This window comes from Equus asinus, chromosome 14 (assembly GCF_041296235.1).
Source record: "Equus asinus isolate D_3611 breed Donkey chromosome 14, EquAss-T2T_v2, whole genome shotgun sequence".
In the NCBI taxonomy this organism is placed as follows: domain Eukaryota; kingdom Metazoa; phylum Chordata; class Mammalia; order Perissodactyla; family Equidae; genus Equus; species Equus asinus.
The window spans coordinates 6649169-6662712 of NC_091803.1; the positions used below are offsets into that span (position 1 = coordinate 6649169).

A 13544-nucleotide genomic window follows, 5' to 3' on the forward strand; every position below is an offset into this window, starting at 1 on the left:
GTACTCATGCCACCATGGGCAGCAGGCGCTCCTAGAGCCCTGAAGTGGCTCCACCAGTGAAGCAGTCCGTGTACCAGTCATCTTTTATTGGGTTCTCAGGATATGAAAGGGCTCGGGGTGCCGGGCAAAGGTCACGGTCAGGAATGCAGAGTGCGCCTCCACACTGGGCCCTCTTCAGTGGTACTTGCGCCGCCGCTCGTGTTCTGAAGTTAGAAAGGCAAAACAGTAAGTTTCTTAAAAGGTATAAAGAAAGCACAAGATGATTGCAAGGGCAGGAGGCCAAAGTCGTGGAGAACCATCCAGAGAACTCCTTTCAGGAGACGACCCAGAACCTGCTGCCAGTGTCTCAGTGGAACTGGCAGATCTGGGGGCAGGGAGGCACCTCGAGCTATCTGCCACCTGGCCAGCCTCTTCCTTCCCAGAAGGAACACCCACTCCGACAGACAGCCCCTAAGAACCCATCCTTCAGAGCCAGCATCCCCTCGGATGCCACAGACTGGCTGGGGGCTGGACGCTGTCAGAAACAGCCCCTGAAACCCAGTCAGCGTCTCCCACCAGACAAGCTCCTCTTAGGTCTCAGAAGCGGGAACAGCTACACTTTTCTAGAACACTGCACAGACACTGGATCATACCACTCAACTCATTTCCCTGATCGTGTTGGCTGCTAGCAAGATGAAGCCAAACTTTCCACCAACCTTTCGCACAGCCTGCAGTATCTTATAGGACGCTTCCGAAGTATTACCTTTACCCCAGTTTCATCTTATTTTTCCTGTCTTTATTTTCTCTTTGCCACAATTTTCTCACTTAAAATAATATCCTATATACTATATTCTGATAAGTCCCTCCAATTCTTCAGCTATCAGTAGAATGGTGGACTTCTGAATCTGACCGTGAACCAATACCACCCTCTCATGGGAAGCCCCACTCCAGACAAGGCAATCCAAGAGACACTCACTGAGCTCCTTGTAAGAACGGCAGTAGTTGAAAAGCACGTAAGCTGCCAGCACCATAGAAATCCCAGCGACACTCCCTTTCTTCACATTGATATACTTATTGTAATACCTGTAGTAACCTGCAAAGAGGAGAGGAGGTCACCATCCTGCTTTGCTGTGAACGCTTCACGCAGTGCAAAGGTGAGTCTGGCTTAAATTCAGGGACCCAGTCCTGCTCTGGCTCTAAGCCGCTCGCCCTACATGCACCGGTTGATCAGGGAAAAGCACAAATGCCCCATAGGGTCTTGGGTTCCCGAGAGCCCAGGACAAGCTCCAGCTAGGCCCACCTTGACCCTGCCCCTTCTCTTTGGTCTGGACCTTGCCGTAGAGCTGGCTCAGCCTCTCGGCCTTTGATCCTACCTCACCCTCACCTCCAGCCCTGCGGACCCCCTTACCCTAATTCTGACCGAGAACCCAACCCCCAGTAAGGGCCACTGGGCTGTGGCCAGCTGCGTCAGCCTGCCCTCGGGGAGGAGGAAGCCTTCGTGCATTCATCTCTTTACTGGATGCCCCCACCAGTGAGGAAAGACATAGTCTCTGCCCTTGGGACGGGCTCAGGGCCTAGTCAATAAAAAAGGATGAAATGATCACAGGCCCCAGTGTACAACAGTGAGGGATGCCAGGAAGGAGCAGGGCAGGGAGCTGTGCGCACGAACAGGCCACACTCATCTCCACTGAGGAGTCAGGCACTGTTGTAACTAAGGGTGCGAACGAGGCAGAGCATTCTAATCTGAGAGCAAGGCTGAGGAAAGGCCTCAGGCAAGAGGAAACGTGGCACAAGACAGCCACAGGGCAGCCAGAATCTAAGGAAAAACACAGAAGGAGGGGCCCTGAGGCGGCCGCACACCAGGCAGGTCCCTGTGGGATGATGTGGTCTTTATTCCTGGAAGGATGCCACGGGCTCCACGGGACTGATCTGACTAGTCGAGCACTTGAAAATGCACAGACCTGAAGGACAGACCATTTCAAATATTCATCTTGGAAGTTTTGCCTGGCAGGGAGATAAGCATTATATTATGGACTGATATCCGCTATGCTACAAACTCATTTTCCTCTCAAATAAATCTTCTGATGTAAAAATGCTCATGGACATTTCTTTAAGATGTTGGCAGTGGTACCAATTCAAAGCAACGGAAAACATTTTGGCCGAAATATCTCAGAGCCAGCCTTGGGTAGGCCCAATCAAACACGGCAATTCCAGGGTGAACAGTCGCTCCCTGTCCTTCTCTCCATAACTTACTGGTCTGAGGCAAGGCCTTTACTGCCCACATCAATTCAGGGCAAAGGAGAACTGAAGACTCAAAGATTTGCTTTTGTCTACACATGTCCGTAAGGCTGGCTCTGACCTCTTTGAAACGCTCCAGCAATGCCCTTAGGGGTGAAATCCCGCATCAATATCCAGCTTGGCAGCTCCCCTAGTTTGACTTCCATGAGTTTCTTCTCCTTCAATGGTACTGAAAAGGAAGAGCAGAAAACACACACACTGAAAAATCTCCCCAAAACACAAAACATCCTTTTATGTCACTTATTTCACCCATTCAGTAAAGGTGCGTTCTGGGGGCCAGCCCCGTGGCCGAGTGGTTAAGTTCGCGCACTCTGCTTCGGCAGCCCAGGGTTTCAGGGGTTCGGATCCTGGGTGTGGACCTAGTGCCGCTCTCAAGCCATGCTGAGGCGGCGTCCCACATAGCAGAGCCAAAAGGACCTACAACTAGAATACATAACTATATACTGGGGGGCTCTGGGGAGAAAGAAGAAGAAAAAATAAAGACTGACAACAGATGTTAGCTCAGGTGCCAATCTTTAAAAAAACTAAAGGTGCATTCAATAACATCACTACACAGAGGCTGCACGTAAGTGATGTTATGAATAAGTATGTCATACCAAGTGCATTGTTTTAAGCTGGAGTCTATACAATGGCAGAACTGCTGCAGCGACAGCTTTATTAATGAAGAGGATTTTGAATGACAGCTTGCTGGGAATGACTGTGTAACAAGAGAACCAAGGGCCACGAGGAAGAAAGTAATCAAGTGGAGGAGAGAATAGAAAGGTTACTGCAAAACTAGTATTTACTTTACATATATTAGCTCATTTAATCTTCAGACAGTTGTTGATGCCTTTATTTTAAAGAGGGTGGCAGGAGTGACTTAGAAAAGTTGGGCAACTTGGCCAAGGTCACACAGCGTGCAGGCAGTGGAGGCTGGACACAACCTCAGGTCTGGCCCCCGCACTCCTGCAGCCAATCTGATTTCCACCTCAGGCATCCTACTTGGGACCACAGATGTCAACTTAGTAAAACCCACTCCAAATGATGCAACAGGCCCCGTATTCCAATGAGAGTCTGGGGACTGAGGACAAGTAGGGCTCCTGGTTGAGGCCATACTGTACTCGTCTCTCAGCTGAGGAAGAGAACGGGGGGGGGGGGAGGGGGGGTCGGGGAGGGGGTGGACCCGTAAATGGCCAGATGCCCCTAAGGAGGAAATGGTCTCCCTTCCCCTCTCCCCCTGCAGAGATCAACTTTAAAAAGCTACCTAGCAGGTGTCTTCTTCAGGGCAAGGAGTCCAGGACTACTGTCCCTCCCTAAAAATGACCAACCACAGGAGGAGCCAGACTGATCACTCCAAGATTTCCTCTCCATTTTGGGGATCCAAGGAAAGACTAAGGCTCCTTAAGGACCAGCCTCAAGAGTCCAGCTGGGGAATCCCACAGGCCTCCCGACATCTCCCAACCCTTAACAAGGGCAAAGGCTGTCAGGCCATAAACAGAAATGCAAAGCTTAACAGCAGCTTCTAATCCACCACAGTCATCTGGTGAACCAGACACTTGGCCTTGATGGGCCAGACCGACAGCTTGTCAAGAGACTTGTATACATGGCTTTAGGGTCACAGTTTAGGCTGCCTGTTCCAAACAAACTGGCCCCAACCTTCCAACTAGTCTCATCCAGCAAATGTGGGGCAGCCACCATATGCCAGGCTGCACGCTAAGCACTGTGGATACAGCACTGACCGCAGACAAGAGCCTTCCTCTCAGGAGCCAATGTTCTATGGGGAAGACAATCGTCTCATATCCACTCATCCTCTCCGCTCTCCACACTTCAGCCAACCCCCTTCCGTTTCTGCTAACGGACAGGATTGTTTTCACCCAAAGGCCTTTGCTTTGCAGTATCCCTGGATCGCCACAGGGTGTTCTCAAGGTAAGTGTCATCTCCTAAAAGGCCTCCTTCCATGCCCACGTTATCTCAAGCGCCAGCGCCTCCTTCCTATATAACCTTTGAGCTCCAGTTTCCTCATCTGTAAAATGGTTTATTCCACGGACTGAATGAGAATCTATGTAAAAGCATATGGAACAGTGCTCAGAACTGTAAACTGTTATGATTACTGTTGAAATATCATTAAGGTTTACGTGAAACGCCAAAAAAGAAAAAAAGGAGAAGAGTAGAGAAAGAAATGGCATATAAACCAACTTTAGGACATTTTAAGCATGTAGATAACCACACGGGGATAATCACACCCTTTAGTTCTTCTATAAACAGAAAATGGTAATTAGTTTGGTAATATTTTTGAAATGTGTGAAACTCTCAAATGAATTTCAGGATATGTTCCAAATCTCTGTTGCAAAGATTAGTGTCAATGATCTTAAGTTCAACACCAAACAATAATGTCATCTGAGAATGACCTATACCTTTCTCTGTCACCTTCCCTGTGCTATTTCTAGAAAAGCTGAAGAAGCACACATCTGACATCCCAGTTTTGTCTTCACTTGCATCGGTAGGCTTTTAGTCCAAGGACTGCTGTACCACATTTCTTCCTGAATAAGAACAGAGTCAGTACCTCTGTGACACTCTCAAAGCCTTTGCGCATGCGCTGAGGAGTGCAAACGTCATTCTAAAACCAACTAGCAGGATGTCACTAACTGTTGACACTGGGTAATGAGTATGAAGCGTTCATTACATTATTCTATTGCCTTTGTATCAGAAATCTTCCATAATAAAAAGTTTAAAGATGCTTTTAAAAAATAGAACTATGTTGGGGGAGATGTGCCAAAGAAAAACAGTATTTTGAATCAAAGTATTTTTGATTGGTGTAAGGCTGGTGACTCAAAAAAAAAAAAAGTCACATCTGGGTCCAGTGTGAAGCTATTTTTTCACATTCACACAAACTATGAAAATATATTCTGCATTCTCATGACCACATTCAGGGGCTGGCATGGTGCCCTGGCACATCACAGGAGAAAAAAGCCAACAATTTAAAATTTATTTTTCTACATATTTGTGTGTCTGTACTATGAAGATAAGAGTGTTTCCTTAATCCAAACTAGGAAATTTTTAAACATAGAAAAAAAAATCACATTAGCCTTAAGGAGAGCCAAATATAGCACCCCCACAAAACTCCAAGGGACCATCACATTGATCAGAGATGCACCCACACTTATTCCAAGGATTTCTCCTTTAGTGGAAGACAAAGGCCTCAGTCCTTGGCAGCCACACTGGAACCCTCCCCCGACACTCACTCCTCTGCAGTCGCTGACTCACACCAGTAGAGGGCAGTCGTGAACAGAGCCGACTCTGGGGTCAAGTATTCCGGGTTGAGTGCCACTTCCTAACTGCTTGAGCATCTGGGCAAGTTACTGCCCTCTCTGCCTCAGTTTCCTCCTTTGTAAAATAAGGGTAAAAACAGTACCCACCTTAGTACTTGGCTCGAGGTACTACATAAATGGGTATTATTATAATCTGTCTTTCTGCCTATGAGCTATCTGAAGGCGGGAGCATCCCCACACACAGTTCCCGGTCATGACAGACTTTCAGTGAAGGGTGTGGAAGGCCCACAGGTTCTTGGCTGGGGACAGGGCTACCTGGCCTGATTTTACTTCAAGAAGCACACTGCCTACCTATGTGGGGAGGCATGAAAATGCCAAGTGTTTCCTGGGTGCTAAATCCAACCTAGGGATTGACCAGAGAGTAAAGAGTTTAGGCTCTGCAGGCCACCCAAGCTCTCTGGAGCGTAGTCTTTTTTTTTTTTAAACAAATTTTTAAAAATCATAAAAACCATTCTCAGCTCACGGGACATACAAAAACAGGCCCCGGGAAATCCAGCCCATTGGCCACAGTTTGCCGACCCCTGATCTCATCTATTGCTGTTAATTCACAGTTCCATCACTTTACTTGCTAGTGAACTAGTGGCGCACGCTCTGGCAGCAGACACCCTCTAAAAGAGCATCAACACTGAAGAGACCTGGACTCCCAATTCCTCCACCTGGGGTGATGCTGAATGGGCCACTATGTGACATGACCTTGCCCAAGGGTCACAGAGTGAAAGCTGGCATGCCCAGCACTCGACTGTGGGCCAGGCAGTGTTCCACGTACCTCACGGGTACAAAATTGTTTAATCCTCAGACCACAGTGCTCTTCACAACAACCCTCTGCTTAAATAAGACGCCAAGTCCCAATGATTCCCTTTTACACGTTGCCTTGTTTAAACAGCTCACAGCCACCGTGGGTAAGTATTCTCACGCCTGTTTTCACAGATGGGAAAAACAGCATCACTCTCATCTTTTCTGACCCCCTCTTCACTTCACCAGGCTGGGACTAAGAATATAGAAATTGGGGTAAGACACACACCGGTTAATCAAAACTCTGCCACTATGACGCAGTGTGACCTCAGGCAGGCCACCCCACATCCCTGTCCGTTATTTGCCTCATCTTTAAAATGGGATCAATGTTCCTGGCACTGACTTCCTGACAAGGCAACTGTGAAGATCGAGGGCTAAAACATGGTTTTCGTATTAAAGGGAAAAAATCAGTGTGCACAGTCCGATGAGTGTAGAGATTGATGTGTCACCGAAAAGCTCCTGCGCATAAGGTCATCTTTGGGAATAAAGCTCAGTTTACCAGGAGACAAGCCCCCCGACTTCTAGTTTTGAATGGCAGCTCAGCCCTCTCACTAGTAGTGACCTTGAACGGGTCACTCCACCTCTCTGAGCCTCTTCGGCGCATATTTAACAGAAACGCCTCGAATCTTAAGCGGTGTCAGGCACCGTCTTGGGCTTAACTTGAGCTTCAGCTTCGGGAAAAGGGACAGAAGCTGCGCGCAGGGTTCAAGTGCAAAGCGCCCGGGTGGCGGAAGGAACGAGAGCACCTACTCCTCAGCGGGGAGAGGCAGGGTGGCCGAGGGGCGCGGTCCCAGGCCCGGGGGCGCGGCGCTCGGCTGCCCTCCCCGTCCCCGCTGCGGCAGGGGGCGCGGGCCCTGCACGGGCTGGTGGAGCGGCGGGGCGAGCGGACAGGGGTCGGATGCGCGGGACCCGGGGCGTCTCAAGTGAGGGCGCGGTGAAGGTCCTGAGCGACGGGCAGGCGGCTCCGCAGCTCCCTCCCCTCCCAGGAAGGTTCCGGACCCCGGACCCCGGTTCCCGCCGCCAAGCTGGAGGCCCCAGCGGGGTGCAGACACTCACCGACTGACGCCATCTTGGAGTCCTGGGTGTCCGCTGTGCCGGGCCGCGCGAGGCCTGCTGGGAAAGGAGCACGCGCCCCGCGGCCGCGGGGAGCAGAGGCTCACGGGAAGCAGGTCGCGACCGCTACGAGGCTGGGGCTGCAAGTGCGCCATGGAGTGAAGGGCGAAGTCCGTGGAGGGCAAAGCAGTTGGGGGCGAGGAGAAGCGGGGCTCAGCTTGGGCTCCTAATCCTAGGAGCGAGGAAGAGGGGGAGGCTGGAAGGGACCGAAAATAGGAAGTGAGGAGAACAGAGCATCCTGGCTTTCCTACTCTGTCGCCTTTCCTCCTCTGAGATACTCTGCGACTCTCAAGGAATTCCCAGGCGCCAGGAAAAGCTGATCCAGGTGTAGGCTCCAAATACGTAGGTTTGATTCAAGAGTACCTATATGTGTCCCAGCTCTGATCTGAGACCTGAGGACAGAAATAAGCAAGACCCTAGGGATACAAAGCTCCCGCCCTTCTTTCTGCCACTTCTCCAGGCACAATGATGCTTCACCACGATCTTTATTTTTCTGCGAAGGCCACGATCTGGTGTTGATAAGAACTTGAGTAACTGGGCTCCATTCCTGGTTAAGCAATTCTGACTTGGGCAAGACACTGGATTCTCTGAATCTCAGCTTCCTCCTCTCTAAGATAGGGATGCAGCCCTCACCTGGCATCCTTGTTGTTGGAATTAAATGAAACAATGTGTCACAATAAAGGATTAAGGGGCCGGCACTGTGACCCAGTCGTTAAGTTCGTGCCCTCCCCTTCCGCGGCCCAGGGTTTGGCTGGTTTGGAACCTGGGCACCGACATGGCACTGCTCATCTGGCCATGCTGAGGCGGCGTCCCACATGCCACAACCAGAGGCACTCGCAACTAGAATATATGCAACTATGTACTGGGGGGCTTTGGGGAGAAGAAGGAAAAAAAAAAAAAGATTGGCAACAGATGTTAGGTCAGGCGCCAATCTTTAAAAATAAATAAATAAATAAATAAAGGATTAGGAACTGAGTGGATATTAGGAACCGGACCAGTGAACTGATAACTTCATCAGAAAAGTGACTTGGGGGAGTTAATTTTCAAACTCGTCTTTATCAGTCGTTTATTCATTCACCAAACCCACACTACAATGTACTGGGCACTAGGGACATAGCAGTCAATCAGACGTGGTCTCTGCGCTCTAGGATCCCTGGTATTGGGTGGGAGGCAGATGTGTAGACAGGTGAGAGCACTGTCGTAGATGCATGTGAAGGTGTGCAGCAGGGAGCCATGAACTCCTAGGGAGGGAGAGATTTAGGGGGGCTTCAGGGAAGAGATGGTCATCTGAGCTGGCTTTTGAAAAATGAAGATGCAGGGGGTGGCCCCATGGCCTAGTGGTTAGGTTCGTGTGCTCCACTTCAGTGGCCCAGGTTTGCCAGTTGGGATCCTGGGCACAGACCTACACACCACTTATCAAGCCATGCTCTGGTGGCATCTCACATAGAAGAACTAGAATGACCTACAACTAGGATATACAACTATGTACTAGGGCTTTGGGGAGGGAAAAAAAAAGAGGAAGATTGGCAACAGAGGTTAGCTCAGGGCCAATCTTCCTCACCAAAAAAGAAAAAAAAGAGCTTAAAAAAAAAAAGAAATGAAAAATGAAGACACAGTTGACAAGTAGACACGCTGACAAAGGACACTCCAGCCACCAGGAACTGCATGTACAAAGGCATAAAGGGATAGAGCCATGCAGTGGGTTTGGGTCAGAATGGTGGGACTTGGGTGTTATTGTTTAATGGGTACAGAGTTTCTGTTTAGATGATGAAAAAGTTCTGGAGATGGATAGTGGTGATGTTTGCACAACAATGTGAATGTACTTAATGCCACTGAATTGTACACTTAAATATAGTTAAGGGGCCAGCCCGCTGGCACAGCAGTTAAGTGTGCACATTCCACTTTGGCAGCCCAGGGTTCAGTGGTTCAGATCCTGGGTGCAGACATGGCACCGCTTGGCACGCCATGCTGTGGTAGGCGTCCCACATATAAAATAGAGGAAGATGGGCATGGATGTTAGCTCAGGGCCAGTCTTCCTCAGCAAAAAGAGGAGGACTGGCAGCAGATGTTAGCTCAGGGCTAATCTTCTTCAAGAAAAAAAAGTTAAAATGGTAAGTTTTATGTATATTTTACAATAAAAAAAATAAAAAAAAAGAAGAATGGTGGCAGCGATGTTGGAGATGGATGAGTCTGGAGAGGCAAGCAGGGGTCAGAACACAAAATGCTGTGAATGCTAGGTGAAGAGTGGAGCTTATCCTGAGAGCAATGGGGAGCCAGCCAGGGTTTAAGAAAGAGAGTGGCATGATCAGACCTACATACTAGAACAATAACCCAGGTTGCTGGGTAGATAATAGATGAAGGGGGATGGGGGGTGAGGGTGTAAAACTGGATGCAGGCCAGCTATGCAGGGGACATAGTCCTGCAGGATGCTCATGTCAACAAGTATTGAGTGCTACTCCGTGCCAGGCACTGTTCCAGGCACTGGAGATCCTGGGAAAGCAAAGCAAATAAAAATCCCTGCCTTTTGTGGAGCGTTTGTTCCAGAGGAGAGAGGACAATAAACAAACAAATGGAATTTATAGTCAGGATGGTCTGGGTTTGGCTGCAGAGAAGAAAAACCAAACCAACAAACAAAAAAACCCTCCAAATCCCAGGGATTTTATTTTAAAAAGGTTATTTTTTACTGACCCTACATGCCCTTCACAGGTAGTCAAGAGATTCTACTCGTTGTACTCACTCAGGGATTCAGGCTAACAAGCAGCCACTATGTCAACCAGCTGACTGCCACGCCAGAGGAAAGAGACCAGTTTGGAGCCGCATTGCAGGTCCACACCCTGGCCTGGAGATGCACCGCTACCGCCGCGCACACTCATTGGCCGGAATTGGTCACGTGGCCTCATCTGCCAGAGGGACCTGGAGGCGCAAAGCCATCTTCCGCTCCAAAGAGCGGAATGTAAGAGAGACCTGGGAAATGGCCATGATCTCGCCATTGCGTTTGATGGTGATGAGTGGAGAAAAAGAAAGCTGTGAAGGTCAGCGAGTGTCAGGGGACGTGAGGCAGTGGTTTTAAACAGGGTGACTGAGCAGACCGCCCCAGAGGTGACACGTGGCAAAGGCCGGTGAGGGCGCGGAGTGAGCCACGTGGACGTCTGGGGGTCGCGAGAGGCGGCAGGCAGAGAGGGCAGGTTGGCCTGTTTACAGAAGGGAAGCAATGGAGAGCAGGGACAGACACATTCAGCGGGCAGATCCTCCGGGCTTGGGAGTGGACTGTGTTTGACAGGGGGTGGTGGGAAGGGGTCGAGGACATCCTCAATTTTCTGGCCTGGGAGGGGATGGGTGGGAAAACTACCACTGAGATGGGAGCAATTAGACCAGCGCTGTCCCATGGACCGGTCTGTGGTGATGGAAACGGTCTGTGCGCTGTCCAATTCCATAGCCACCGACCACATTTGGTTTTTGAGTCCTATTTACTTAATTTCAGTTAATTGATTGATTGATGAATGTGGCCAGTGACTAATACCTACATCATGTTTTAAAATGTAGGTTTTATTATTATTCACATATAGTGAGGTCAACAGATCGGGAGATGATTGCCAGTGAAAGGATAGCTCATTATTTACAGTTTCCAAGAAAAGGGGATGTGTGTGTGGGAGTGGGGGTGGGGGGGGGTGGGGGGATGGGACAGAGAACAGAGGAAGCACCAGGTGGGTCAGAAGGCAGAGGGAGGGAGGAAAAATGTGGGCAAGAGCCTTTGTTATGGTTTCCATGGGACAGAACAGGTGAGGCAGGGAAAACAGGTTTAAGATTGGCAAGTTTGAATCATTTCAGGGGGCTCCAGGGTGTAGGCAGTGGAGTGATGAGGGCAGGTGGCCTGGAGTGTAAGAGCCCGGTAAAGAAGGTGGTTGGGAGTATGGGCTCTGGAACAATTTGCATTTGAAAGATGTGCTCCTGCACAGGTTGTTAGAACCACATTCGGGGATTTCATCGCAGGGACAAACGCTGGCCCCTTCCCAGCCAGCAGGCACCAGCAGACAGCGGCAAGGGTAGGCTTGGGTAGAGCTGCCCGCCTCCGGGCACTTTGAGGACTGTACAGTTTTCTTCTCTATTCAAGGAAGAGCCTAAGTGTGAAAACCAGAAGGATTTGTGGTTACGTAAAAACCACGAGTCCAAACAAAGCCTGGGGTCACCATGTCTGGGTTTACCCGTGACCCATGATTTCTAAACCCTAGTTGCTCATCCTCAGAAGGAAGCAGGGACAAGGAAGGGGTGAACCCAAAGGTCCTCCTGTCCCAGGAGCACCATGTAACCCCCCTGGCCCCGAGGCTCAGCGTCAGGTCCACACCCTGGGTGGAGGGCTGGAATTTACTCCTCTCCTAGGTCCATCAAGAAAACAGACTCTTCACTGGGGAGGAGATCCAGTTTCTTGACATTCGTCTCCTTTGGAATGCTTTTTCTTTCCTTTCTTCCCTTAAAACAAAAACAAACAAAAAATCCAATGCTGTCTGAGGAAACTTCAGATGGCAAGTTTTTCTTGTGTTGCCAGAATAATTCATCTCAGGTCCTGCCAAGTTCAGCAAGTTGTCACCAGCAGTGTGCAGGGGTGTAGGAGCAGGAGGCATGGGACCCATCAAGACTTGTTCTAAGGGGTTTGCATTTCTGGGGGTGACATATTGGGATCTGGTTTCCAGAGGGGGTGCAGCAGCTCTCTGTTAGACGGAAAGCTGTGGCCATTCCAGCTTTGGTGACCTTGAACGACCTTTCTTATCACCTCAGAAACAATAGGGGTGCCTCCTGCCGGGAGAACAGCCCCATATCGGGGAGCTCATTACAGTTAATAAAGGCTTTTGCGATCATTGTTGCATCTTCCAAGGTTCTGGAGGGTAGGGGTCATTACCTTCACTTGCCAGATAGACACAACATCAAACAATATTCCCTGTGATCCTGTTCTTATTGGCGAGTACGCTGTGACCTATGTCTGCAGTAGCATCCATCAAACTCGAAGAAAATGGTCAGTTTACTTTTCTGCTTCATTCAGTATAAATTGAGCTCCTTTTTAAAGCTGTGTTTCTGAACTTAAAGTGTGGTTGTCTCATCAGAGATGTTCAGTAGATGTTTGTTAAGTTATTGTGTGAAAAAATAGAGGTAAATGAACAAAACAGTGCATAAAAGAATCACAGTGAGAGTGGGAGAGAAGCAGAGTTATTATGATGGTGAGGAAGCTTAAAGAGGTGGTGCACGAGAGGACGCAGCCTGTAGGGGGGAGGATAACAGGGGAGAGGTGAGAGGTGCTGAAGAGAGAGAGAGAGAAGAGAGAAATCCCAGAGGATCTGATTTATATACAACTAAAGGGAAATAGGACAGAAGGAGGGTAACAAAGGGAGAGACCAGGTTAGGAGAAAGCAGGAAACAGAATGAATGAGAAGATAATTTTAGAAGGCAGAAAGGTTAGAAATGAAATTTATACTACAAATCAGGAAGATACAAATGAGAGAAGAGGGGACATAAAATTAAATGAAGTTGTAAAAGATGGCTGAAAAAAATTAAAAATGGGAGTAACAAAAATAAAACACATTATGAAGAGAATGTGAGACAGAGTTGTAGACAAGGAACGGTATTGAAACACAAAAAAGAACTGAAAAGCAAGAGAAAATTGTAAAAATTACAAATTAGGAAATGATGAAGGACTCAATGAAAGGGAAGTGAAGAAGGAAGGTGTGGATGTGCGTGGAAATGGAGAAATACACAATCTTAGAAAGACTGAAATATAACAATGAACAAAAGAGACCGTCTTCATCAGTTTGAGGGGCTGTAACAAATTACCACAGACTAGGGGGTTTAAACAACATAAAATTTATAGCTCACAGTTCTGGAGGCTAGAAGTCCGGGAACAGTGTGTCTGCAGATTCAGTTCTTGGGGAGGGCTCTCTTCCTGGTTTGCAGACGGCCACCTTCCCATTGCATGCTCACAAGGAAGAGAGCAGAGAGGGAAGCAAGCTCTCTCCAGTCTCTTACAAGGGCGCTAGTCTCACCTTGGGGGCTCCATCCTCAGGACCT

At 48.9% G+C, this 13544-nt stretch overlaps 1 protein-coding gene across 1 annotated transcript; it reads right to left on the reverse strand.

Moving 5' to 3' along the window:
* Positions 1–71: 71 nt before the first annotated feature.
* ATP5MF (ATP synthase membrane subunit f) lies at positions 72–7940 on the reverse strand. The gene is made up of 4 exons (XM_014855988.3): positions 7434–7940; positions 2339–2446; positions 956–1072; positions 72–203 (listed from the first exon to the last, which is right to left on the reverse strand). The coding sequence occupies exons 1-4, from the start codon at positions 7444–7446 to the stop codon at positions 175–177; spliced, it is 267 nt and encodes an 88-aa protein (XP_014711474.1). The 5' UTR covers positions 7447–7940; the 3' UTR covers positions 72–174.
* Positions 7941–13544: the final 5604 nt, after the last annotated feature.

Bases quoted from the DNA above. Each gene is read 5' to 3' on its own strand.
- ATP5MF (XM_014855988.3), bottom strand. The intron at 1,073-2,338 runs GTCAGAGCCAGC...TCCTCTTTGCAG, and splicing joins TGCTGGAGCGTTTCAAAGAG to GTTACTACAGGTATTACAAT. The intron at 204-955 runs GTGAGTGTCTCT...TTCTAACTTCAG, and splicing joins CCGTTCTTACAAGGAGCTCA to AACACGAGCGGCGGCGCAAG.